Below are 23324 nucleotides of genomic sequence, written 5' to 3' on the forward strand. Positions count from 1 at the left end.
CCAGGATGGTCTCGATCTCTTGACCTCGTGATCCACCCACCTCGGCCTCCCAAAGTGCTGGGATTACAGGCTTGAGCCACCGCGCCCGGCCACAAGGCAACCATGTTTAACAAACTGCACTAAAGACTGAGGATTTTGTAAGAGAATTGCATGAGAGAAAAGGAATGCTAAAAATGTGCCCATATTCCAAGGCCCTAGTCCTTCCTGGCTGTCCCTGTAGCTCCTTAGCACCAGTCTGCCCCTGGTCCTAAGAATTAATCCTGTCCTAAGGATTATTGCTTTTTCTGTTTCCTCACACAGCCAGAAACAGCAGCAACCCTAAATCATCAAATCTCGGCTCCCACTGAAAATGCACAGAAAAGCTCCCCATCCCCAACCACCAACATTGCCTTCTGAAAGCATGCCAAGTTTTATGAAGAATGCTTTAGTCCTGCAGCACAGGTGGTTATATAGTAACTACACGTAAATATCTTACCTAACAAAAGCACCTGTGTCAAGTCATTGCCTGCTAAATGGACAAAGGTTTGTAAAAGCTGCCTGGTTGCGCTGTCAAGCAGAATCCATTATGTCAGCATCGGCAAAGCTGGGTTAGATTGGCTACCCAGCCAGGCCAGAAGCAGGCCCTTAGAAAACTTAAAAAAGAATTAGACATTAGGGGTGTGTTTATTAAAAAGAGTCCTAACCATAAGGAATGTGAATATCTGCATCCCTACTTTAGACATTCTGCTGTTTTGCACAGTTTTTTTACATTGCAGGATTTTTAGCCAGGAGAGCTTGAGGGTAAGTTGTGATTCTGCACCAACAGAGTGGACATATGTAGTGAATATGCGGGAGCAGCCCCTGCCTGCTTTCTAGCATCTGCTGTGATCGGATGTTGGGTAAAGATACAGAAATCTCGGTACTTGTGCCAAAGAAATGGCCACATCCATCAGAGAGTAACGTACAAGACTTAAGTGATTCCCTTGCTTCACAAAAGGCCACACTGTGAGTAAAGGGGTCAGGTTGCTAGACCAAGGTCCTAAGAGGTGCTAAGTGGAGGAACCAGAACTAGCGACCAGGTCTCCCACTACAGTTCCTTGTGTAGTTTTAGGATCTTCTGGCTGGAAGTAATAGTCTTCACTAGGAGTGATTTAAACTAAGTGGAAGTTTATTATCTCCTGTATTGCATAGACAAGTGGATTCAGGTCTGCAGATTTGTGGTTCCAAATCTGCAGTGTGGGCTGCTATGGCTGTACAGATTGTGGATTGCACAACTCCAGGGAGTGCCGATTCATTCATAAGGTTATCTGAATGGTGCTCCCCGGCATTGGACTGTGTACAACTTGCACATATGTTTGGAGTGGCCCTGGTTGGAGATTGGATTAGTGGCTCCGTGATGTCAAGGCTCCCAGGTAGTTTTTCTGTAGTTGTCTTTTTCTCTGATTTGCAGCTGCTCTTTTTGTTATCACATATCAGTGTCTAGGCAAAAAGGAAGAAATAAGTAACAGAGTATCCTGTGCACATGATTCTTTTCCCAGGGGCAAAATCTCTTTCAAAAGAATTTAACAGACTTCCCTAATATCTTATTGCCCAGGGATGGATCACATTGGCAGAGGCGATGAGCTCAGCTTTGTAGGTTTAGGAAAGCAGCGATCTGCTAGCAAGGCACGTGGGGTCATGGGTGTTGGGAGTGTGCCCAGTATGTAGATCGTTACACTGAAGGTAGACTCGTGTTTTCATGTCTGTGATGCTACTGATGCATGTCAAAAAGCATTTTGAAAAAAAAAAAAAAAAAAAAAAAAAAAAAAAAAAAAAAAAAAAAAAAACAAAACCATCATAGATCATTTGAAATGGGCAACTCAAGTTTGCTTCCTCTATATTGGTTGTGTTTGATGTTTCTCTCTGCATAAGGTAGTGGCTCTTCTGGCTTTTGCCTGACTTTATGAGAAAGATGCCTATCCCCTGGGGAACGTGTAACTTCTTACTACCCCGGCTTTAGCAGCTTTCCAGATTTTCCATTAACAGGTTCAGGAACGCTGGGCTTATTTTGTTTTCCGGGTAAGCAGTTTAGAGCGTGTGCATTTCCCTACCTGTTTCCAGAGTGGTAGGAGGAGTCACAGGTAATTGGTTCTCCAGACACAAAGGAGGGAAATAACCTCCACCTTCTTCATGTAACAACCAAACAATTCTACAATGTACAGCCTGTGAATCAGGAAGTGTTTTAGATGGGAGGATACAGAGATCTAAATGATACTATTCTTTCCTCTAGGGACTCACAATTCACTACAGCTATTTCTACATGAAGGTTATGTTAATTAAATATGTGACGTTTTACAGTTGCCCAGAGGACATTGGAAGTCATTGTTCCACACATAAAAAGGCAGAGGAAGCCAGGATCACAAGCCAAATGGATGAAGTCAAGGGAGAATGAATCATTCCTTTCAGAGTATAGGATACCTGCTAGGGGGAGAGGGAAGCAGTGACTAATGAGGAGTGTGTTTCAGACAGCTTATCTGTGCCCTTCCATATTTCCCAGAGCCATGGTGGGACTACGAATACCAGCTGTAGATAAGATGTTACTGCCGAAGAGCAGCCCTAAAGATGCCCTCCCCCAAAAGAGTTTCTACATGGTTCTCAGAAAAATGCATAAATCCTTGCAGTGTCCTTTAGCAGGAGAAAAAGTAGACTTTCAGTGATAAGGTTGCCTTTCAAAGGCATTGGCACGATTTCCTACAATAAAGGCTCTTCTCCCTTTCTGCTTGTCCCCTATAAGCTGATAGAAAAAAACAGGACGTGAAACTCCTAAAAATATGGTGATGTAGAGCTGTAAAGAATCTTTGGAATGAGAGTTCTCCGAATGAGGCAATGTCTCTGTTATTTCTTCCCATTTTTTAAAAGTTCTTGAACTGCTGGGACGTGAAGAGGAGAGGCTGAGTATGAGGAATTACCGTGGAGAAAAGATCTGCCTGAAATGCTAGACTCCTCTTTCTTCGTGGCTTGTAGGGTATGTGGGAGGAGGTCCAAGACCTTGATCCTGAGTGAAGACCAGCGATATGGCACACGTATAGAACAGATGGTAGCTACTCTTACCATGATACTCTTTGGGCCACACATTATCTGGGGCTTGATGACCATTTGTAACTCAGTGTGATAGAGCGGAAGCTTCTGAGAACACTAAGATCGAAGCTATCAGTTCATTGTTGAGCAATGTTATAGAACTGACTGCATATAGGCTGAGCTGAGTAACCTTTCCGGGGTCGACTTGAGACATTTGGCTTGTGGGTCAGGAGTCTTCTGCGGAGGATAGTAGCGTGCTGGTGGCTTGTACTCCTGGCCTTTGCCCCTGTATGTTTTGTGTAGTTGGAGTCAAGCAGCCTGATGTCAGACTGGGAACTCCAGGCCAGGATGGATGCAGGAGCCCCTGGGCACCTGGGCTCAGGGCAAGGCAGCCCCTTCTCTTGACAGAAGATTGGCTTACAGCCTTCATTGGAGGGAGAGGAGTAGACTAGATACCATCTGTAGAGATTCCCCCTCTATTCCCATGTAGGTTATCTCATGGGAACTGCTGTTACTTTACTCCTGTCTGTTCTTAGCCATGACTTCCCTAGTGCCCAGCCTTGCTTAGCATTCCTAGTGGAGATGGAGCCAGCTTAAGGAGGTGCAGCCTCTGATCTGAATTAGACTGACCCAGAGGTTATGGAAAGGGCAAGCAAGCTGTGAGTGTGAGAACTGCCACCGCTTTATCATCTGGGGAGGATAATGGCAATAATACCCTGAGAGGAAAGGGTTTGAATATTCTGCAGCTCCCATCTCAGCCGCGCTATATGGCCCCACAGCAGGGAGCCTTTGATAAAAGTGGTTTCCTAGGGTAGGGAGTGAAGTCAAACTTGCTTGTAGAAGCATCTAGAGGTATGTTACTTTGTTATTTAGAGCCCAACAGGGAGACCACGACCATGAGGCTTCCACCTGCTGGACAGCAAGGACCTCCCGCAGCCTCCCAGCTGTCTTCCAGCTCACCCTCAGAAGCAAGGCTCCTATGGCTAACTGATGTATCAAAGATGTCATCACAGCCATCGATGGGGAAACTATCAGCAATCTAATGCACTTGGAAACTCACACACAAAAAAGCAAAGGCTGCGCAGAAAACATGACTCTCCCAGAAGCCAGATCTGAATATAAAATCTAGTCTCTTTTGGTGATGGTGGAAAGGAAGTGCCGTCCATACAAGATGAAGTTACCCTCTGAACCCCAGGAGGCCCTGCAGGTAGGATGTGCCTGCAGTCCAAGTGTCAAGCTCTTTACTGCCTCTCCTGCTCTCAGCACTGGCCCTGGGGTCATCCAAACCAGCAAAGCAACCCCGCCCGCCTCTCTTCTTCTGAAAACATCTCCAACTTTAATAACGCCTTGAGATCCCATATTGCCGGTATTTCAAAACTGCTGCCAGCAGGGAGGAGGCCAACGGCATGCCCATACGTGTTCAGCCTCCAAGCGGCCTCCTCATCAACAAAGAATCTGAAGTTTACAAGATGCTTCAGGAGAAACAGCAGCTGAATGAACCCTTGAAACAGTCCACCTCTTGCCTGATTTTGCAGGAAGTCCTGAAGTATGAGATAAAAGGGGATCTCCACAACCGTCCGGATTCAGAAATGTTAAAACTCCTGGCACCCAGTGGCTGCATCAGTTGGATGCTCAGAAGGTGCCCATGTGTGACAAACGCGGCCCTGCCAAGGCAGGCATGTTTGTAAAGCTGCAGGGACCGTCATCCCCTCCCTGAATGTTATGTGTGCAGTGACTGTGACGCTCACCCAAAAGAGAAGGACCTGTTTTCTTTTTTTTTTGGTGGAGGATCAAATCTGTGAAGAGCATGTCCAGTGGGGTACGATGTGGTCACCGTGCTCCCCAAGGGACCCGGCAGATCCGCACTGACCACTGTTCTCCAACCAGCCTCTGCTGTAGCTTGTTCTCTAAATGTCCTGGCCTTGACTCTTGAAAGTTCTGCGCTTGCCTTGCTTTTTGTTGTTGTTGTTGTTGCTGTTTCCCTTGCCTTGGTTTTACCCCTGCTCGTTGAATCTCGAGTCCCCTGTCTTGTTAACTGACTCACACTGACCATGTGGTGCCCGCCGGCCTCTACAATGACTGGCAGGCTGTTCTGTGCGGCGTCCGCTTGCCAGCAACCCTCGTACTTTCCCTCACGTCTCTGCTGCAAATGGACACCAGCCGCATTTGAACCAAATCAAATATAATATGTCTGACACTGATTTCATTTCTGCTCAATCTGTAGACTCCCAGAAAAAAGAAATAAAAAATAATAACAAAGAGAATTGAAATGAACACACAGACCCTTCTGGAACCCACTGTGACTCGAGACGTGTCTGCAATGCGAGGTTTCAGGCACACGCTGAAGGAGGATCTGCTGGACAGTCCTCCCCGCCCCCAGGTCCTTACCAGCCTGTGTCACTGGTGCTTAGTTTTCTTGACTTTAGGTAGACCCTGATTTAAGCAAGACTCTTTAATATTTGAGAGCTTAGAGCTTCCAATTAAAATATGTTAAAACTATTTTTTAAATGTTGCAGCGTTACAAGTTATAAAGTAATCAGACGAGCTATACTACTCAGAAAAGGTAAATTTAATGAATGTAGGTGTGGCCATCATCTCCTGTTTACCCGACAAAGCCAATGCTTGGCTCTTTGAAAAAGTTTCTGGATTCTTGCATTGGGCTCCATGTTTCCGTGTTCTTCTACAGTGTTTGTACAGTTTTGCTACTCATTGATTCCTTAAAAGGCTTAAGCAGTTGAGTTCATCTGGTCTGCTGATTTCATGGGTCTTAGGGAAACAGTGTTCTCTTTCGACTTTCCATGCCATGAGGGCACTGGAAGGACAGCCTCCGCAACGTTCCCTTCTGTTCTCTAGAGGGCAAGGGCACGGTCTGTTCTGTCATTTCTCCAGGCCTGGGTGGGTAAGAGCTGGCGACAGATGGACCAGCAACACGAAGTTCCCTTTGTGTTCTCCTTTAAAGCTGTGTGCCAGGAACACAGCATGAAGTTTTAGTTTGTATTGGTTAAGCTCCAAGGACCAGTCCATGTTTGGGAAATTGAAGCGAGCATGGGCAGGGTACAGAAAACTACTTTTCTCACCAGGTCTCAAGCTGTCCATCTCCACACCTACGCAGCAGAGAGCCAGAGGTAGAATCTTCGAGGAGTGGGTAATGCTGGCAATAAAATGCAGACCTACATAATGTGAAACACACATGCAGAGTTGTTTTGTAATCTCAAGTTCTGGATCCAGGCGCCAGTTCCACTTCGAAGTGTAACTTTGAAATGTGACAAAATAGATTTCTGAACCACTTTCTTCATTTGAATAATGGGGATATTGGGCCTCCTTAGTTCAGTAGGTAGTTGTGAGAATCAAATGGGAGAATGGATATGGGTTGACGACAGTTGCTGACGGTGATATGGTCTTTCTATAGATTGTTACTCATTGAATCTTGTACTTTTTTTTAATGTAGCTCTAGACTTACAAGTTGCAGTTGGTTCTTTTTCCACTTGTGCAGCAAGTGGAATTTGGCACTGGGGTTCTGACAGCACACACGGATTTTTGGACTCACTCGGTTTTGTAAAAGATGGCTCAATCTCTCACGTGTCCATCTGTCCAACAGCATACCCTGTAAAAAGTGTGTGGTCGTTGGTAATGGAGGAGTTTTGAAGAATAAGACGTTAGGAGAGAAAATCGACTCCTATGATGTAATCATAAGGTAAATATATTTTCTATTTGCTACCCTAGAATTGTTTCAACAGAATATGATTTCTTGTCTTAATACAGCTGTGTTTTAAAAGGAAGGGGAGCTGTTTCCATTTGTTTGTGTATTTTATTGCACAACCTTCTCTCTTGGTTGTTGGTGAGAGTTAGGCCTCGTTTTCAGGTTACTCACTGAGCAAGTATTTGTCAAGTCTCCTTAGTGTGCTGGCTCGCTTGTAGCCACAGGGGAGATAGCAGCGGATAAGAACAATGTTTGTGTTCTCTGTGGAGGGAAGAAAACGAGTAATTAAATATGGAAAAATAATAAATGTCAGGCATAATTTAAAAAGGTTGTAATGGAGAATCTTTGAATGGCTCCTTTGAATGATTGACCACTTAGAGAAAGAGAATCTAAGCAGGGCCCAGGTGACCACGCAGTGACAGCCACATGAAGATGATGGCAGAGCAATCTAGGCAGAAAGAATGTCTGCTGCGGGGTCTCAGGAGGAGGTGATCCTGAAGTTGAGAGGAGCAGCAAAAAAAAAACAAAAAAAAACCCAGTGAGGCTGGAAAGCAGCAGGTGGAGGGAGAATGGTGCAACTGGAAGCCGAAGCAGTGAGCAAAGATCAGGCTGCAGAGGACTTGAAAGCCAGGATTGGAAACTTGGACTTTAAGTATAGCAGGAAGCTTTTTAAGGGTTTTAAGCAAGAGAACAGTGCAATCTGCTTATGTCTTTTATATACGCTGGCTGTGGCATGGATAATGGAATGTGAGGGACGGGTGGAAATGAAGAGACAATTAGGTTGCGGTATTCAGGTATCACATGATGATGGCTTGGGACAGGATTGTCATAGGAGAGGAGGAGATATGTGGACTGACTGCAGATGTGTTTTAGACATGGAGTTATCAGGATTTGTTGCTATTTTAGATGTGAAGAGTAATGAGAATAAAGAAATCAAGGATGCTGCCTCCTCTGTTTTCAGCTTGGGAGATTGGCTGGAGAGTGGTATCATTTATTGCGTTGGGAAAGACTGGTATAGAAGCCAGTTTAGAGGAAAACCAAGATTTCTATATGAACATGTTAGATTTGAGATGCTTATTCGATTTGCAGTGGGTATGTCCACAGGCAGTTGGATACACAGGTTAAAATCTTGATGGTATGTGGCCGATAAGCTGTATTTAAACCATGGACTGGGTGAGATTTCCCAAGGAGACACTGAGAGAGAAGAAGGTGAGGACTGAGCCTTGGAGCACTCAACATGTAGAGGTTGAGCAAAGAAAAGAGGATGCATAGCAATAAGGTAAGAAGAAAATCAGGAGAAAGCGATCACAGAAGCCGAGAGAGCAAAGCGTTTCAGGACAGAGGGAACAACCAGCTGTGTCCCAGTGCTGAGAGGTCATGCAAGATAAGGACCGAGGGGTGACCGTTGGACTGGTGACCTGAAGCTCGTTGATATTGATAAGAGCAGGCGTAGAGGCCTGATGTGGCAAGAAGCCCGGCTGCAGTAGGCTGAAGAGGGAATGCGGAGAGTGTACACGTGGATATACACAGGAACATGCAGAGAAACCAATGTAGTCCAAAACTTCTGCTTCAAAGAGGAGTTGAGAAATCAGATGGCAGTTAGAGATGGTTATGCAATTGGAAGTTTTTTCGTTTGCTTTTCTTTTGAAAAGATGGGGGGCGCTACGGCATATTGGTAAACTGGTGGAAATGAGAAAGATTGGTATGGTGAGAGAGGGGAGGGGGTGCAGAACACAAGTGCAGTTAATCTTTTGTAATGGAAAGAGAGCCAGGATTGTGGTCACAACTACCAAGAGTCCCTCTGATGTAGTGATGGGAAAATAAGGATCTTTCTAGCTCTATTTTTTTAGGGAAAGGTTGAGATAAGGTCCTCCTCTGGGATAAGCGTGTGTGCGTGTTAGGAGTAGCTGTGAATCGTTTAAAGACTGGCAAGGTTAGCATATTGAGGCAGTGCGTTAGGATGGCCTGGCAGTATTGAGGGTTTCGTGGGGTTATAAGCCACCTAGCGTTTCTGCATGGAGAGGTCACTTTATTTTCTGTTGACTGTTCATTTTGAGGAAGCTGTGATAATTTACCTACAAAACAATTTTGAAGCAATCACAGGTGTCTCTACCCATAATTGTCTAAATCTGATAATTTAGAACCACAGGAAGCCCTTACACGAAAATGCCATTGGTACAACATTTTGAAAGTCATCTCAAGTGTTATTACATAGAGTCAGTGGCAAAGGGTAAAACAGTATTTATCCTCCTAGGGGACACTGTTTTGCAAACAAAGCATTTCTTTTTCTTAGCATGCCTTCATAATGTGTGCATAAATAGTGCATGTCTAACCTTGCTTTTGAGCATACACAAACCCTACAGTAGATTTGTTGGGGTTCTTTAGTTCACCCTAGCAGTTGACATTCATTTGGTTGTGCTTGAATATAATATAGCAATTTTATATTGTTAGCTTTATTTCAGAGTACAACAATTTTGATGGGCCTTTAAGCCAACTTATGTGTGATTCTTCTTGCCTGTCAGTCGCACACATCCCTGTGCTACATGACTGTGTGGCCTTGAGCAAGTAATTTTCTCTCCAGGCGTTTGTCCTCCAAGGTCTCTTTCAGTTCTGGTATCCTGTGGTTCTGTGTTCCCATTTCTTTTATTTAGTCTTCAGTTCCCCTGGAGGTAAGACTGAATTATCATTGGCTCCACAATTAATTTTCAAATACGGATGAACATTTCTGCCTCCGATCAAGCAACTATCTCATGAAAAGGAATGCTCTCCTTGGCCATTATGTGTGAAAGGTTGATCTGTGGCTTTGCAGTTTCAGAGCACAGGATAAAAGGCTGATGTTTACCTGACTCTGAAGCTTCTGAGAACTGTGATGGCCATGGCACATTCTGCACTTGATCTACATATCTTGTGTGTTTTACTACCCACAGAATGAATAATGGTCCTGTTTTAGGACATGAAGAAGAAGTTGGGAGAAGGACAACCTTCCGACTTTTTTATCCAGAATCTGTTTTTTCAGATCCCATTCACAATGACCCTAATACGACAGCAATTCTCACAGCTTTTAAGCCACATGATTTGAGGTGGCTGTTGGAATTGTTGATGGGTAACAAAATAGTAAGTAGGCAAAATTGTTTTTCCTTTAGATTACCTTTAGTATTTTTTTTCCTTTAAAAAAAAAAAGCCACATTGTTGTGCTTTCTATATTCTTTCTTTATTTCAGAACACTAATGGTTTTTGGAAGAAACCAGCCTTAAACCTGATCTATAAACCTTATCAAATCAGAATATTAGATCCTTTCATTATCAGAACAGCGGCTTATGAACTGCTTCATTTTCCAAAAGTGTTTCCCAAAAATCAGGTATGTATCTATCTCTGTGTGGCTTCAAACTGCTGAGATAGGATAGAGGGTCCTGGGAACTCTCAAAAACTGTCAGAACCACAGCTCATGAGATGGTTTCTGAGGGCCATCTCTGAGTTAGTAAAAGTAGTTATCTGTGGATATTATCTTTATGATTTTCATTTACATTTCAAGGAAATATACTTTTAAATTGTTTTTTTTTCCCCCCTGCCCTTTAGGGCCTTCCTGGGGTCTTTTTGTGCATGCTGAAACAATTCATCTTTCATAACTGTCTTCTGTGTTCTGCAGTGAGGAGAGTCTGACTGGGTGGGCTGATGGGCAGGCTTGTGCTCAGAGTAGCTGGCCTGGCTTCAGAACGAGTGCATGGCTTTCCAGGCTAAAAAGAACTGTCAGTAAAGTAGTCCAGAAACATTTCTGTGGTCATAGGACATGTTGGCACTGATTTCTCAAGAAATGGTAGTTACAACAATATTGAAAGAGATCTTGAAACTCCAAAATGAAATCTCACTGACTTTCACTCCTGTTTGCCCACTTTACCTAGAAAACCACACTCTAGACCCATACAGGGGCAGAGATGTTTTTCACTGGAAGCTTGAGTAACTGTATAATATGATACCTTAGTTGAAATGAGCTTTCCCCCCTTTTTAAAGTAGGGAAAATTCCAAAGAAATAAATATACATCATGTATTTTTACATGTATTTTCATGATTATATATAGCATGGTAAAAATTGTGAATAAGAAATTTATATGCTAAAAATAAATTAGTGTTACACACTGAAAATCAAGTAACTTAAAAGGAATATATAAAAATCAAAAAGAAAGTCACCATTCTTTTCTCTTCCCTCTATAACCCATGTCATCTCCCAAGCTTTTCTGTCTTTTATGTGCTTCCAGACTATTTGCTATGTTTCCAGATACATACACATACCCTTGTTTATTCAATGTAATTATCATTATACTACAGACATTGTTCTGTTCTTTTCTTTTTTTCCCTTTATTTAATTCTTCTCCTATTTATAAACACTCAACTGTATCCAGCATTTTCTTCTCTTTAAATAATGTAGCAGTACATGTGCTGATAGGAGTTTTCTGCCCGTGTGTTGGATTTCTGTAGGATAGATTCCTGAGGATGGAATGCTCAAGTCAAAAAGCATCCATCATTTAAATTTAAAGCTGACTTCCTAGTAATTCGGATGCTAAAGGACAGCTTCTGAATGTGTGTTTTGTGACTTTTCAGCTCCTATATTCCTAAGTGAAGTATGATCAGGTGTATCTTGGTTCTTCATTTTAGGTAATGTCTTTAATTCTAAAAGCACAGAAAGACCCTGAGCATGCTTAGTGATGACATTAGAACTCGCCGTAGCTACGTTAAAAGTCCCAGTAGGATATGGTGTCCCAGAAACCAAATGAAAACATTGCTGTATTTCAAGGGAACTCAGCCATGTCCAATGCTGTCCAGAGGCTGAACATCAATAGTAAACCCTGGTTTTAGAAATGTGGAGGTCATACTGGTGATATATATTGACAACAAGAAAGAAGGAAAACGGCTGCCTGAATGGGGTTGAAGAGACCCTGGAACTCATACGAGCAAGCAGCAACAAATTTTTAGTGGACTTTTTGCTAGAATGAGGATCAGAGAAATGAAGCAATAGTTAGATGATACAGGATTGAGGAAGTGTGTTTTGTTCATTTTTGCTCTGTGTGTATGTTGAAGGGAGTGATTGAGCAGAAAGAAATATTCATGATGACGGGAGAAAGGTAAGTACAGAAGACAAAGTGTTGAGATATGGGATAAAACATGCACTAGTGAAGGGCTGCTGAAGTGACATGTCATCCATTATAAAAGGAATAAACACTGTAAATATGAGTGAAGAGATGTTAAGATGGTAGATTTGGAGGTGGGAAGATGACGTCACTCTTTTGACTGCTTTTGTTTCCTTAAAAAAAAAAATAAAGATGAAGTAGGCAAATTAGGAGACTGGCTGTTGAGGATACAAAGTTACAGATTCTCATCTTGGAATTTACTATTATTCCAAACAGCATTATTCAAAGTTATAAATTCTTCTCATGGAATTAGTAGGAACGGAAATTTACTAGTCAAATGTAACTGGATTGCTGGGCATACTTAATGCCTACTTGAGAGTTGGGTCATAAATTCAGCATTCACCCAGGTACGCCTGTTTCTCTCTTGCCCTGTTCTGTTGCTGGGATGTGGGGACAGGGTGACTGCAGTGCTTCTAAGAGTTTGTCAGGTGATAAAAGAGGTTCTGTGGGTGATGGGTGCAGAAGTGCTGGTCTAAATAAAGGAATGGTTATGTAGACGGATGCAGGACTCTTAAGTTGTGAAGAAAGTTAGTAGAAGACATGAAAAGGCGTAAGGAGAAAGGAAGAGTAATGGGATGAATGACGCTGAATGACTCCTAGGTTACCATGGTACATAGCATAAAGAAAAGCTTATGCTGAAGGCAGTTTAGGCTTTCAGACAAGTTTGTGTCCTGGAATTGATTTGATTTGATTGTGCCTCTTCTATGTTTTTCTTTTCCGCAAAATCCTAATAAGTCACATGTAATTTCAATGAGAACTCTAAGAAACACTTAATTGAAAGTGTTGTATAAAAGCTTAATATATATCTTAATTTTTCTCTTGTAAGGCCATCTCAGTGAGAATTAAAATTTCTGAAATACCCTCTTGTCAAATATCTGTCACACCGGTTTTCAAGATATATGTAAGATGAGGAAAGAGGATGCTTGGTTTTTCTTTCTAAAAAAAAAATAATGGTGCAGTTGAGATTGTGACATTGCTATGTATGCATTTGGAATATTTATTTTCTAGTCAGATACTATTACAGTTTGTCATCGAAGTGCTTGATTAGTCTTTCCCTAGAGTTAGTTTAAATGGAGAGTATAAAATACAGCTATTTTAAGGCGAATTTATATGTAGTCTTTTATCATGATTTCATCCGTTCACGAATTAAGCTGTCCTCACATTTCATACATGTGTTCAAAATTCCGAGGCTTTGCTTTTGCCATAAGGAGCCCGGATCATCAGGTTTTTAAATTTTTTATTTTTTTTAAACAATGCAGCAACATTTTCTTAAGCCTCACAGCATTCTCTCATCTGACAGTTGTCCTCTGGGATAATACTGCAGTTATATTTTAATTTAAAGACTTCCTAGGATTTCAGTCACAGTTTTTTTTTTTTTTTTTTTAAGAGTTAAGGTATCCATGTATACTCTTTGGGGGCTTCAGCCTTATAGTGACAGTTTATTTCTCTCATTATTAAACATTTAGAAATCCCAGTTTTATATGATTTGGCCAGCCAAATATGCTTTGGAAACAAGTAGCCCCTTTTACTTAAAATTTTTTTTTCATTCCCTCCCCCAGAAACCCAAACACCCAACAACAGGAATTATTGCCATCACACTGGCATTTTACATATGCCATGAAGTTCACCTAGCTGGTTTTAAATACAACTTTTCTGACCTCAAGAGTCCTTTGCACTACTATGGAAACGCTACCATGTCTTTGATGAATAAGGTAATGTACTATATTTAAGGTAATATGTATATGCTTGGGACTCATCTTTGGGGAATGGAAAGCCCATATTTTCCTCTTCTCACACTCATTTTACTGAGGGACCAGGGGTTGAGGGATTGAGGGCTTGATGGGGTTTACAGAGCTACTAAGGGCTGCAACTAGAACTCAGGTCCAGGGTTTTACTACAGCACCAAATCCCAATTTATGGGCCTCATGGTTATTACCAAGTGTCATCAATCACATTTAAGTACAGAATCTTAGATATTCTATCATATTTGCACAATTGAAATACAGCAACTGTTGTGTTTGCGAGATTACAGATTCGCGTTGGATTGCTATGCTTAATTATTCTCATGCATTTGTTTTTAAGTAGCCAAGATGGACTAGAATATTTTAATCCTACAAGAGAATCTTCATGGTCAAAAAGGTTAAAAACCTTCATACTGGATCATACTTCTCTTGAGTAGGGATTAATAGTGAGGTTTTTCATTATTACTAAACAATTTTACTTAAAAAAAATTTTTTTTTGAGAGTCTCACTGTGTCGCCTAGGCCGGAGTGCAGTGGCGTGATGTCGGCTCACTGCAGCTTTTGCCCCTCCAGGTTCAAGCGATTCTCCTGCTTCAGCCTTCCAAGTAGCTGGGATTACAGGTGCCTGTCATCATGCCCAGCTAATATTTTTAATTTTGTTAGAGATGGGTTTTTGTCATGTTGGCCAGGCTGGTCTCGAACTCCTAGCCTCATGTGATCTTCCCACCCTAGCCTTCCAAAGTGCTGGGATTACAGGCATGAGCCACTGCAGCGGGCTAAGGATTTGTATTTCACTTGACTAAGAAAGTTTCCTAGTTTTCTAATTTGAACCTAGATGAGTAGTGCATCACAAGTGGTAGGATTAAAATGTTACCTGTGTACTTTCAGTATTGAAACATTACTCGATAGAAAGTATGGATATATTTCATGAAATCAGTCCCCTTGAACCATCCCACTATATTGAGGAGGCGGTATATAAAGCAGGTTAGATTTTAGTATTGTCTTTTGTCCCCCACCCCCACCCTCTGTCCCCACCATGTAGGACAAGCACTTAGGTACTTATTTTAAGAAGTAGGTGCCCAACAGACTTTAGATGAGGCTTATTTCTCCTCAGCCCTGAACTTTCCTGTGGCACTTGTGATATTTCAAGTGTCATCTAAAGAGGAGAATATTAAAACAACTTCCTGAGGAAGAAAATTTGTCTATTCATTTATAGAATAATTTTTTTAACGTATCTTAAACTGAACCAGGCATTGTAATAGTTTAGGCAGGCTTTTTTTTTTTTTTTTTTTTTTTTTTTTTTTTTTTTTTTTTTTTTTTTTTTTTTTTTTTTTNGAGTTCTAGGGGCTTCTCTCATTAAAGTGAACAACTCACAATTTTACTGTCCAGATTTGTATTGTACCATGATTCGGTCTACCAGGGTTTGATATGAAGGAGCCTTACATATGTGAGAGTTTAAATGGAAAGAGGGGGCTGTAGGGAAAACTTTTGCACAAGAACCAGCAAGGAAAGAAATTTGAAAGGCAATCAAAAGTTTAAAGTACATGCAACTTGTTACTTAACATTCCAGTTCTTTATTCAGAACTTTTTAGATATAAAAAATTGCTGCTGCCCATACTTTGAGATTGGGAAAGATGGTAATTGTATTTTTCTTCCTTAGAACGCATATCACAATGTGACTGCAGAGCAGCTCTTTTTGAAGGACATTATAGAAAAGAACCTTGTAATCAACTTGACTCAAGATTGACTCTACAGACTCAGAAGATGAAGCTAACAGTGTTAGTTTTATTTTTGTACTGCAATTTTTAGTTTAAAATACATTGGATGCACTCATCAAATAATTATGTATTATATTGTCTGTTGCTGCCTGGTGATTCATAACCACCAGCTTAATTTCTGTGAATACCATATATTTAACTTATGAAAACCAAGAAATGTTTAGTGACGGTATCAGGAAAATGTTTTGATTGCATTGTGTTTTTAAAATAAGCTAGTTTTCTGAGGTGTTTTTACACATCTTTTTATAGTTACTTCATCTTGGACTTTTGAAGGGATATGACTTCTACTGAGGATTTAGTTTACCACAACAATCTTGACTATAATAAGACATTTTCAGAAGTATATTTGGCTACTGTAAACATGGCTGGTGGGGAATCACACATGGCTTGATGTGGCAAACTGAAACCACTTGGCTATGGAAATGTAAGTTCATACTGGTTTAATTAAGCTCTCCCCGACAACCCCAGGAATTAAATGAACCATGATTGTGATGAGTAATCTGGTACAATGAAGCAAGTGGTGGTAAGTTAAAGGAAATAGGCTAAGCATAAAGTTCTGGTTAAGTATATAACTAAAGAATAGAATTACTACAGTCTGATGGCTTTGTATTATTTTAAAGACATACAGTTTAATTTTATACAATGAAGCTAAGCTAGACAAACTCAAGAAGGAAAGAAAAATCTTGAACTTTTTTTTTTTTTTTTGTCTGGTTTATTCATCAAATTTTGAAGGTTCTCCACTTGGAAGTAAATTAGGAAAGGTAAAGAAGACAAAAGAACAAGTAAACACTTAAGAAAAGTCAAGCTGAGGCTGGGCATAGTGGCTCCCACCTGAAATCCTAGCACTTTGGGGAGACATGGAAGGTGGTCAGATTGCCCGAACAGGAGTTCAAGACCAGCTGGGCCAACATGGTGAAACCTCTTCTCCACTAAAATACAAAAAATTAGCTGGGCGTGGTAGTGCACGCGGTAGTCCACGCTACTCAGGAGGCTGAGGCATGACAATCACTTGAGCCAGAGAGGTTGCAGTGAGCCGAGATTGCGCCACTGCACTCCAGCCTGTGTGACAGAGACTATCGTCTTTAAAAAAAAAAAAAAAAAAAAATCTCATTTTCCCATGATTAAAGCTAATCTTCAGATGGAAAGCTTGCCTGGCTACCTAGGGTGCACCAGAGAATCTGATCCAATGCAAGCCAGTCAATCCTACAAATGTGGTAAGCTAGTCTCCTTAAATTTTACTACATATAACCAAAGGCCATTTGGAGGTGGGGGAATGAGAGGTGAAGGAACAGAACTTGTATGGATGGAATAGACCTTGTAAGGATGAAACTAAAAGAAGTTGTTTGAAGATGTTATGAGCTAAGAAAGAATTACTGTCTTTTGAACAATAAATATCATTGGGAAACACTGGAAAACCATGGTTTGATTACTGACAACCAAGCTAGAAATACATTAGACTGGGTTCAGAAACAGGAATGCAGTACTTAGGATGAAGGGGGGGGAGGAGGAGTCGTTGATTTAACCCAGATCAGACATTCATTATGGACTGTGTTTGAGTAACACCAGCATATGTTTAGCGTATGTTTGCAGAGGGCCACAGTTTTGATTCTTCTTAGAACTTTGCAAAAGCCGGAACTGGAATCACATGTAATCAGTGTGCCTTCCCCTCATACCACACACCCATAGGCTGCAGTGTGGCTGCTGAAGTTCAGCTGATACAAGGTAAATCAGGCTTCAAAAAGGATGGTGCTGTGGGTGCACAAGGACATGACATAAAGATGGGAACGACAGACACTGAGGACTGGGGCAGGGGGAAGCGGTGGGGGGAGCAAGGGCTGAAAAACTATATACTGGGTACTATGCTCACAACCTGGATGATGGGATCATTCATACCTCAAACCTCAGCATCACACAATATACCCATGTAACAAACCTGCATACGTGCCTGTAGAATCTAAAATTTAAAAAGTTGAAATTACTGGAAAAAAAAAAAAAGATAGTGCTGGTCATAGAAAAAGTCAAAGTAAAAAACTAATAGTGGCATTTTCCAATGTTGCTGGAAGCACAGTATTGCTATAAATGAGTGATGTTAAAATTGAGGAATCTGGCATCTTTTACAGTATAGGGAAGAGCTACAAACCTCAAAGTTGTTTTATTTAAACCAAATAATCTGAGCAAGACATATATACAATTTATTAAAAACAAATGAACACATTAAAATTTCACTATTTTACAATCTAAATTCTAGCAACATATACAAATAGAGTGACTACAGTACATGCCGAGGTAAGAAAAGTACATTCTGGGAGAGTATCACTGACGCTTAAACCATTTTTATTTCCAATATGTACTTCAACACGTTTGTTTCCACTTTTCCCAGTGCCACACACAGAAAAAAGTCACAAGTTGGATTACATGAGAACTGGTGCCACAGTTGACTTCAAAAGCATTTTATTAACCATCCAACAACTCTTAGATTTTGCAGTTTAGGAACTTCAAGTTCAGAACCAAAAAGCAGAGAATCGTTTCATCTGACGTGATGTTTCTATAGACTTCTTGCTCTCTAGCTGACAATGTAGAGCCAGGGCAAAGGTGTCTAAGCTTTGTCACTTTCCACAGCTTTGTGGCCACATTCATATTTAGATAAGCTCAGATTCTGCTCCCCTCTCCTGGGAAGGGCGGGGAGAGGCAAGTGTGTATGTGTTGTCATAATTACTGCATTAATTCTTCACTCAAAGCATTTACATCAGCGAATAAACCCATTGTTCAATGCAAAGTGCAAATAGTGAAACATGAACTTAAATAAACTGGACTAGACCCAGCACATACAACAGGATCTGTTTAGATCTACAGCATTTAATAAAGTATAAATCAGAATTCACAATATCTTAAACTGTGCTGTTTCCGAAGATCAAGTAACAGCCAAGTCAGGGTAATTTTATGAAACCTGTAATGGCCTCATTTGTTGTGTCTCTGTCTGATGTATTTCTATAATTGTATTAACAAGAACAAATTTAATCCAATACACCAGTGGCTTTGAGTCTTAGATGTTGGAAGCAAAAGATAACAATTAAAGGGAAATATTGTCAAATATGGTTACTTTCACATTTTCAGTTGTTACTTGATTGTCTCCAAAGCTGTGTATATCAGACATATAAATGTGGTAAAAAACAAAAACAATTAGAAAACCTCTACTATAAAAACAAATGATTAAAGTACAAAGCAGAAAAACCATTTGAATCAGGCTCAGCTCTTCATCTGGAAAGTAAAGTTTATATAAAAGTAGTAAAAACTAGATGTTTTATAAAAATTATTGGTAGTCCAAAGCAGTATGAATCGAGTCTTAAAATATGCATCATTTCAGAAAACACTTGGTTCTCTTAAAAAAAAAAAAAAAAAAAAAAAACTGAACAACAACAAAACTCCAGGAAAACAATCAGGTATACACAATTACATGACAATAGCAAACTTCTTTGGGAAAATGACATACTTATCAAAAGCATCATCTCTCTTAAAGCTTCAAACAGGTATATTACTTGAGGAAAAGCATATTCTCTGTGTACTAAGCATGAATTAAAAAATCAACTGGTTTGCTGTCTTCCCACCTGAAAGGGGATGACTGTGTTAATACATGTGCTTTACACATTGCATGTATGTTTTAATAAAAGCCTAAAATGTATGTCTTTTGTTTCAAACATTTTGAAACAAATTATGTATTGATTTTTCAATGAATGAAATTGTGCCTCAAAGTTTAGAGAAGGAACAGCCAATGAAAATAAGGCCAACAAAACCATACCACAAAAGGGCAGGAAGTCTGCAGAAATAAACAGTTCTCTTTCTGAAGCAATGTTTTAGAATACTGATATAATTCATGGAAGCAAGAAAACTAATACTGTTCATCTGTATTCAAATTGAGTGAATTCTGGCAACATCACAGTCTGGTGGCTCAGGCCAACAGAAGTGACAGGAACTTTATGGAAAAGTACTGTTCAACATTAAGTCTACAAACGAAGGTTTATGGAAGAGGGGATGTCAAATTTATATACTTTTATCATGTGGTAAGCTGCTCATGGTCTTGCCCGTCTAAAAGATTGTTTTACATTGTTGGCTAATAAATTATAGATGATTTCTGTTTTGCTGTGTCTAAAACTAGCTCTGGGCAGGTATGAACAAGTGGTGACATGGAAGCTGCCAGGAGGTATCAAACACAAGGCAATGAATATTCATTTGCTAGGAAGTTATAATGTCTGCTCCCGAGGTGACATACAGGATTACTCACACCTCTTACCACACAAAGGGCATGATCATGCCGTCCTGAAAAATACACATTAGGTTTATATTTTGTGTAACAGTTTATGGAAAATTAAAAATTTTATTGACTAAAAATAATAAAGTACCTTGAGACTCAAGAAAAATGTATATGTTTGTGTGTGAACGTATAAAACCAAAAAGGACAAAATCTAGTTACTTTTTAAAGAGGTAATTTATATTACTTCTGAGTGAATAATTTTGCCTTTCACGGTGATAAATGTAAATGGGTCATGTTTACAGTACCCCCTTCGAAGCCCTTGATTGTTCATAACTCTCCTAGGAACAATCCCATTGCAAATAAAGTTGGGGGTAGAACAACCTCCTTAAAAGCTCTCAAATTGTAAAGCTGTTCCTATTTCCACATGGGGAACGTACTTAAAGACAAGAAACGATCTGAATTCATGTGACTGATAAGGCAAGCATCACTCAACAGAAATACTCAAACATTTTATAAACACAAGAATGGGGCAAGCCACCAAGGGCCTCAAGTGGAACGCCCAAGGATGACAGCAGGTCATACACCGTGAAACATTAAAGCTCTAAAGAGTGTCACAAAGTGAAAAAGCAATGCCCCTGGCTCCTTACAAGTCAGTGTCCCCGCTGCAGATCTTAAGATGAGTAAGTGGATATGGCTGCAATCAAAACAATGCTTATATCACTATTTAAAAAAACATATCCCAGAAAGGAATATAGGAATAGAAGAGGAAATCATGGTAGTACCCATCTTTCACAAACAGTCTAGAATTTCAAGCCATTAGATATTTCAAGAACAGTACCGTGCATTATTGCCAGTCAGGCTGAGAGAGCCATCTCGAGTTCATTAATGTACCTGCAGCATTGGTAATAAATACTCTCAGTGATTTTTAATTTCTTTGAAGTGCATTATAGGGAGCTTTTTCTGTATTAAAAATAGTGTTCTACAGTAGTATCAAACAGGATGTTTGAAATTTAAGAGGCAAGCAGTAACTCTGCCACCATAACACCTTTAAAGCAAGATGGCAAGATTAGTAGTTTCCTGTACCTCAGTCACCACATTTTCCCCAACCACTTCAGTGACAGATATGTAATACATTCTATATATTACTACCACTAATAATTAAAAAAAAAAAAAAAAGGCCATGTGCTTTAAAACGATGCTTTGTAAAAAGCAGCATCACCTTCAAAGGATTTCTTCTGAAACATCGCATTCTCCATTCTTTCCTGCTCCTGATACTTCCTGTACGCTCTGTGGCACCTGGTATACAAATTCATCTGGGGCAGCTGGACCTGGCTTCCCACCTTTCGGGGTATCATACTGGGCCTGGGCTGAGGAGCAGCTGTCAGTCCTGGAGAGAAGTGTATTGTAAGTTCCCACTAGCGGGGGAGGCTGGTTCCCCGTAGCTTTGAAAGTGGATGTGGAGGGCAGAGCAGCTGAAGCTGTGGGGTGCCCGGACATGTCCATGATGATTGGGGTTGCATACTCGGGCCCCGTGATTGGGAGTGGTTCCGCATAGGCATGATAAACTTCCTGCACCGGTGAGTTGTAAGGATCTAGGTCTGCATAGCCTGCTTCTTTTCCTTCTTCTGGTTTAAAGGTAGATCTCTGATGAAGTGTACCAACAATTCCTCCTACGAGTGGCTGAGCATACTCTGGGCATCACAAAACGACAGAAAAGTCATTTTACTAGTAAAGGGACTCCATAATTAAGGGTGGCAGCTACAGCACCAAAAGCAAACATTCTTTAGGGTATTTTTGTTGCCATCAACACTTCATCTGCAAGAACTTCAAAAATCAAAATGAAACAAACTGTCTAGTATCTCATAGTAATAATATACCAGAAAGTCTCATTTATGTAATGTTGCATGAAGAGTTTTCACATATGTTGTTTAGATTTACAGACAGAATATTTCTTTACTGAATATTTTCTTTCTGAACTTTTTTCAGACTATCTTATTGGAAAAGAAACATTCAATTACTGGAATAAGTATTAATCTTGAAAAATAATTTCAGAGGATTTTTTTTCAAATATTAGGAAATATTTAAATATGTACTAGGTTAACAGGATAAATACTGTAAAGCTTCCTCTGTCTTTCCTGTTCTCCTAACATCTCGGGTCTCCCCACAAACCAAACAAGCAAAGCCTCAGTTAACATATATAATGCACAGAGACTTCAGAAATGAATGCCCCAACTTTACAGACAGAACATCCAAGATACAGAAATGACTCTCTGAAGGTCACCTTTTAAAAAAAAGTGGTTCTGCCTTTAGGAAACAATTCATTTCTTACACATGACAGGAATCAAAGACACCGTAAATCCCAAAGCACTTTACAGCAAGCCTAAGCAGTCTCTCTCTCAGGCGGCAACATCGTTACCTGCACAGCCAGCTTGCAGCACTGTGGTGACCTCTCTTGGACTCAGGTGATTCACTTCGCTGCTGCTATAGCGCACTGGGGTTTCCTCATGGTCCACGGCTTTTGCAGGAAGAAACTGCTTCATTCCTTTCCACCACCCTTCATTGTGACGGTAAGCCAAAGAGACCGTTAAATAAAAACCAGGATCTCAAATGGTACTATCAAGAGAGAAATCCTGTTGCATTTAAGCCATTTCTGTAACAAGTCTCTCCACAAACTTGCCTGTATAGTCTAACTTTTTTGCTGAGAGACACTATCCAGCACCAAGCAGTACATGGTAGAAATCTCTACCAAAAACATATGCAGCCAAACCACTATTAGTACAGTGCAGCCAGATACAGTATCTATTTTATGGGTGATTTTAATTAAGATTTTCCCCCCAAAAAATACTCTCCAAGATCTGCCCCGGGGCACTAGCAGCCCCCTTCCACCCCAGCCATAGCCGTGAACTCTCCTGGCTCCTCAGAGCTGATCCAGTAGTGAGATTGGAAAGTGAGAGACTGGTAGACGGGCCTTTGGTGTGACTTGCAGCAATTCAGAAGATGACAAGTCATCACGGGAGACCTCCCAATTCCTAAACTGCTGGACTCCACTTGGTGAATAGCCATGGCAGAGGACAAACGCACACTGTGTCCTTGAGACCACAGTCCTTTCTTTCTGACTCAGCTTTTGCATGGCCACACAGAAAGCCGGTCTCCTCAAGGGAAACAGATTCATAGGACAAACTACACAAGTTTTCCAGAAGAAAACGAAGAGAGGTTGTTATGAGAAATTTGTACTTTTATCTCACTGCTTATGAACTAGAAGAGATTTTGCAGAAGGGTAGAAATGGTGAGAACTGAAGAGTAATGCCATCATTGTTCTAACAGTGTCGGGAGTTCACGTGAGCCTCAGAATGACTTTCTTTTTTCACTACTGCCCCTGTAGGGGAGGGACTTCCCTCTGATGGAAATGAGATGCAGACCACGTGAGTTACCTGCCCGATCCCAGTAAGGTAAGTCATAGGTGCCTTCAGTTTTTTTCTTTCTGGAAAAATACAGAAAAGAAGGTAGGAAATAGAGTAAATTCAATGGTCAGAAATTTATGAAACTGCGGAATAAACACCAAAGTTAATAATTAGTCTAGAGTACACGCCTCTATTTGCTGATCTACTTAAGGGAATCTTCTATTTCATTTGACTTT

At 40.6% G+C, this 23324-nt stretch overlaps 2 protein-coding genes across 15 annotated transcripts in view; one reads left to right on the forward strand and one right to left on the reverse strand.

Moving 5' to 3' along the window:
* ST3GAL6 (ST3 beta-galactoside alpha-2,3-sialyltransferase 6) overlaps positions 1 to 16853 on the forward strand; it is a 63855-nt gene extending 47002 nt beyond the window's left edge. For 9 of the 13 annotated variants that reach the window (XM_037730601.1, XM_017506364.2, XM_037730600.1 and 6 more), the window contains 5 exons: positions 6635 to 6730; positions 9664 to 9850; positions 9957 to 10094; positions 13479 to 13631; positions 15321 to 16018. In XM_037730601.1, coding sequence (XP_037586529.1) covers positions 6635 to 6730; positions 9664 to 9850; positions 9957 to 10094; positions 13479 to 13631; positions 15321 to 15407 — 661 coding nt within the window. In that variant the 3' untranslated portion in view covers positions 15408 to 16018. Of the gene's footprint in view, positions 1 to 2911; positions 2984 to 6634; positions 6731 to 9663; positions 9851 to 9956; positions 10095 to 13478; positions 13632 to 15320 lie in introns of those variants that run through there. The other 4 variants (XM_037730594.1, XM_037730602.1, XM_037730599.1 and 1 more) reach the window with 4 other exon arrangements.
* A 703-nt stretch (positions 16854 to 17556) lies between these two features.
* Positions 17557 to 23324, reverse strand: part of DCBLD2 (discoidin, CUB and LCCL domain containing 2) — a 98650-nt gene continuing 92882 nt past the window's right edge. For both annotated transcript variants that reach the window (XM_017506356.2, XM_017506358.2), the window contains 3 exons: positions 23119 to 23168; positions 22104 to 22241; positions 17557 to 21378 (listed from right to left, as the gene is read on the reverse strand). In XM_017506356.2, coding sequence (XP_017361845.1) covers positions 20909 to 21378; positions 22104 to 22241; positions 23119 to 23168 — 658 coding nt within the window. In that variant the 3' untranslated portion in view covers positions 17557 to 20908. The remainder of the gene's footprint in view (positions 21379 to 22103; positions 22242 to 23118; positions 23169 to 23324) is intronic.

This window comes from Cebus imitator, unplaced genomic scaffold, assembly GCF_001604975.1.
Source record: "Cebus imitator isolate Cc_AM_T3 unplaced genomic scaffold, Cebus_imitator-1.0 Scaffold354, whole genome shotgun sequence".
Lineage (NCBI taxonomy): Eukaryota > Metazoa > Chordata > Mammalia > Primates > Cebidae > Cebus > Cebus imitator.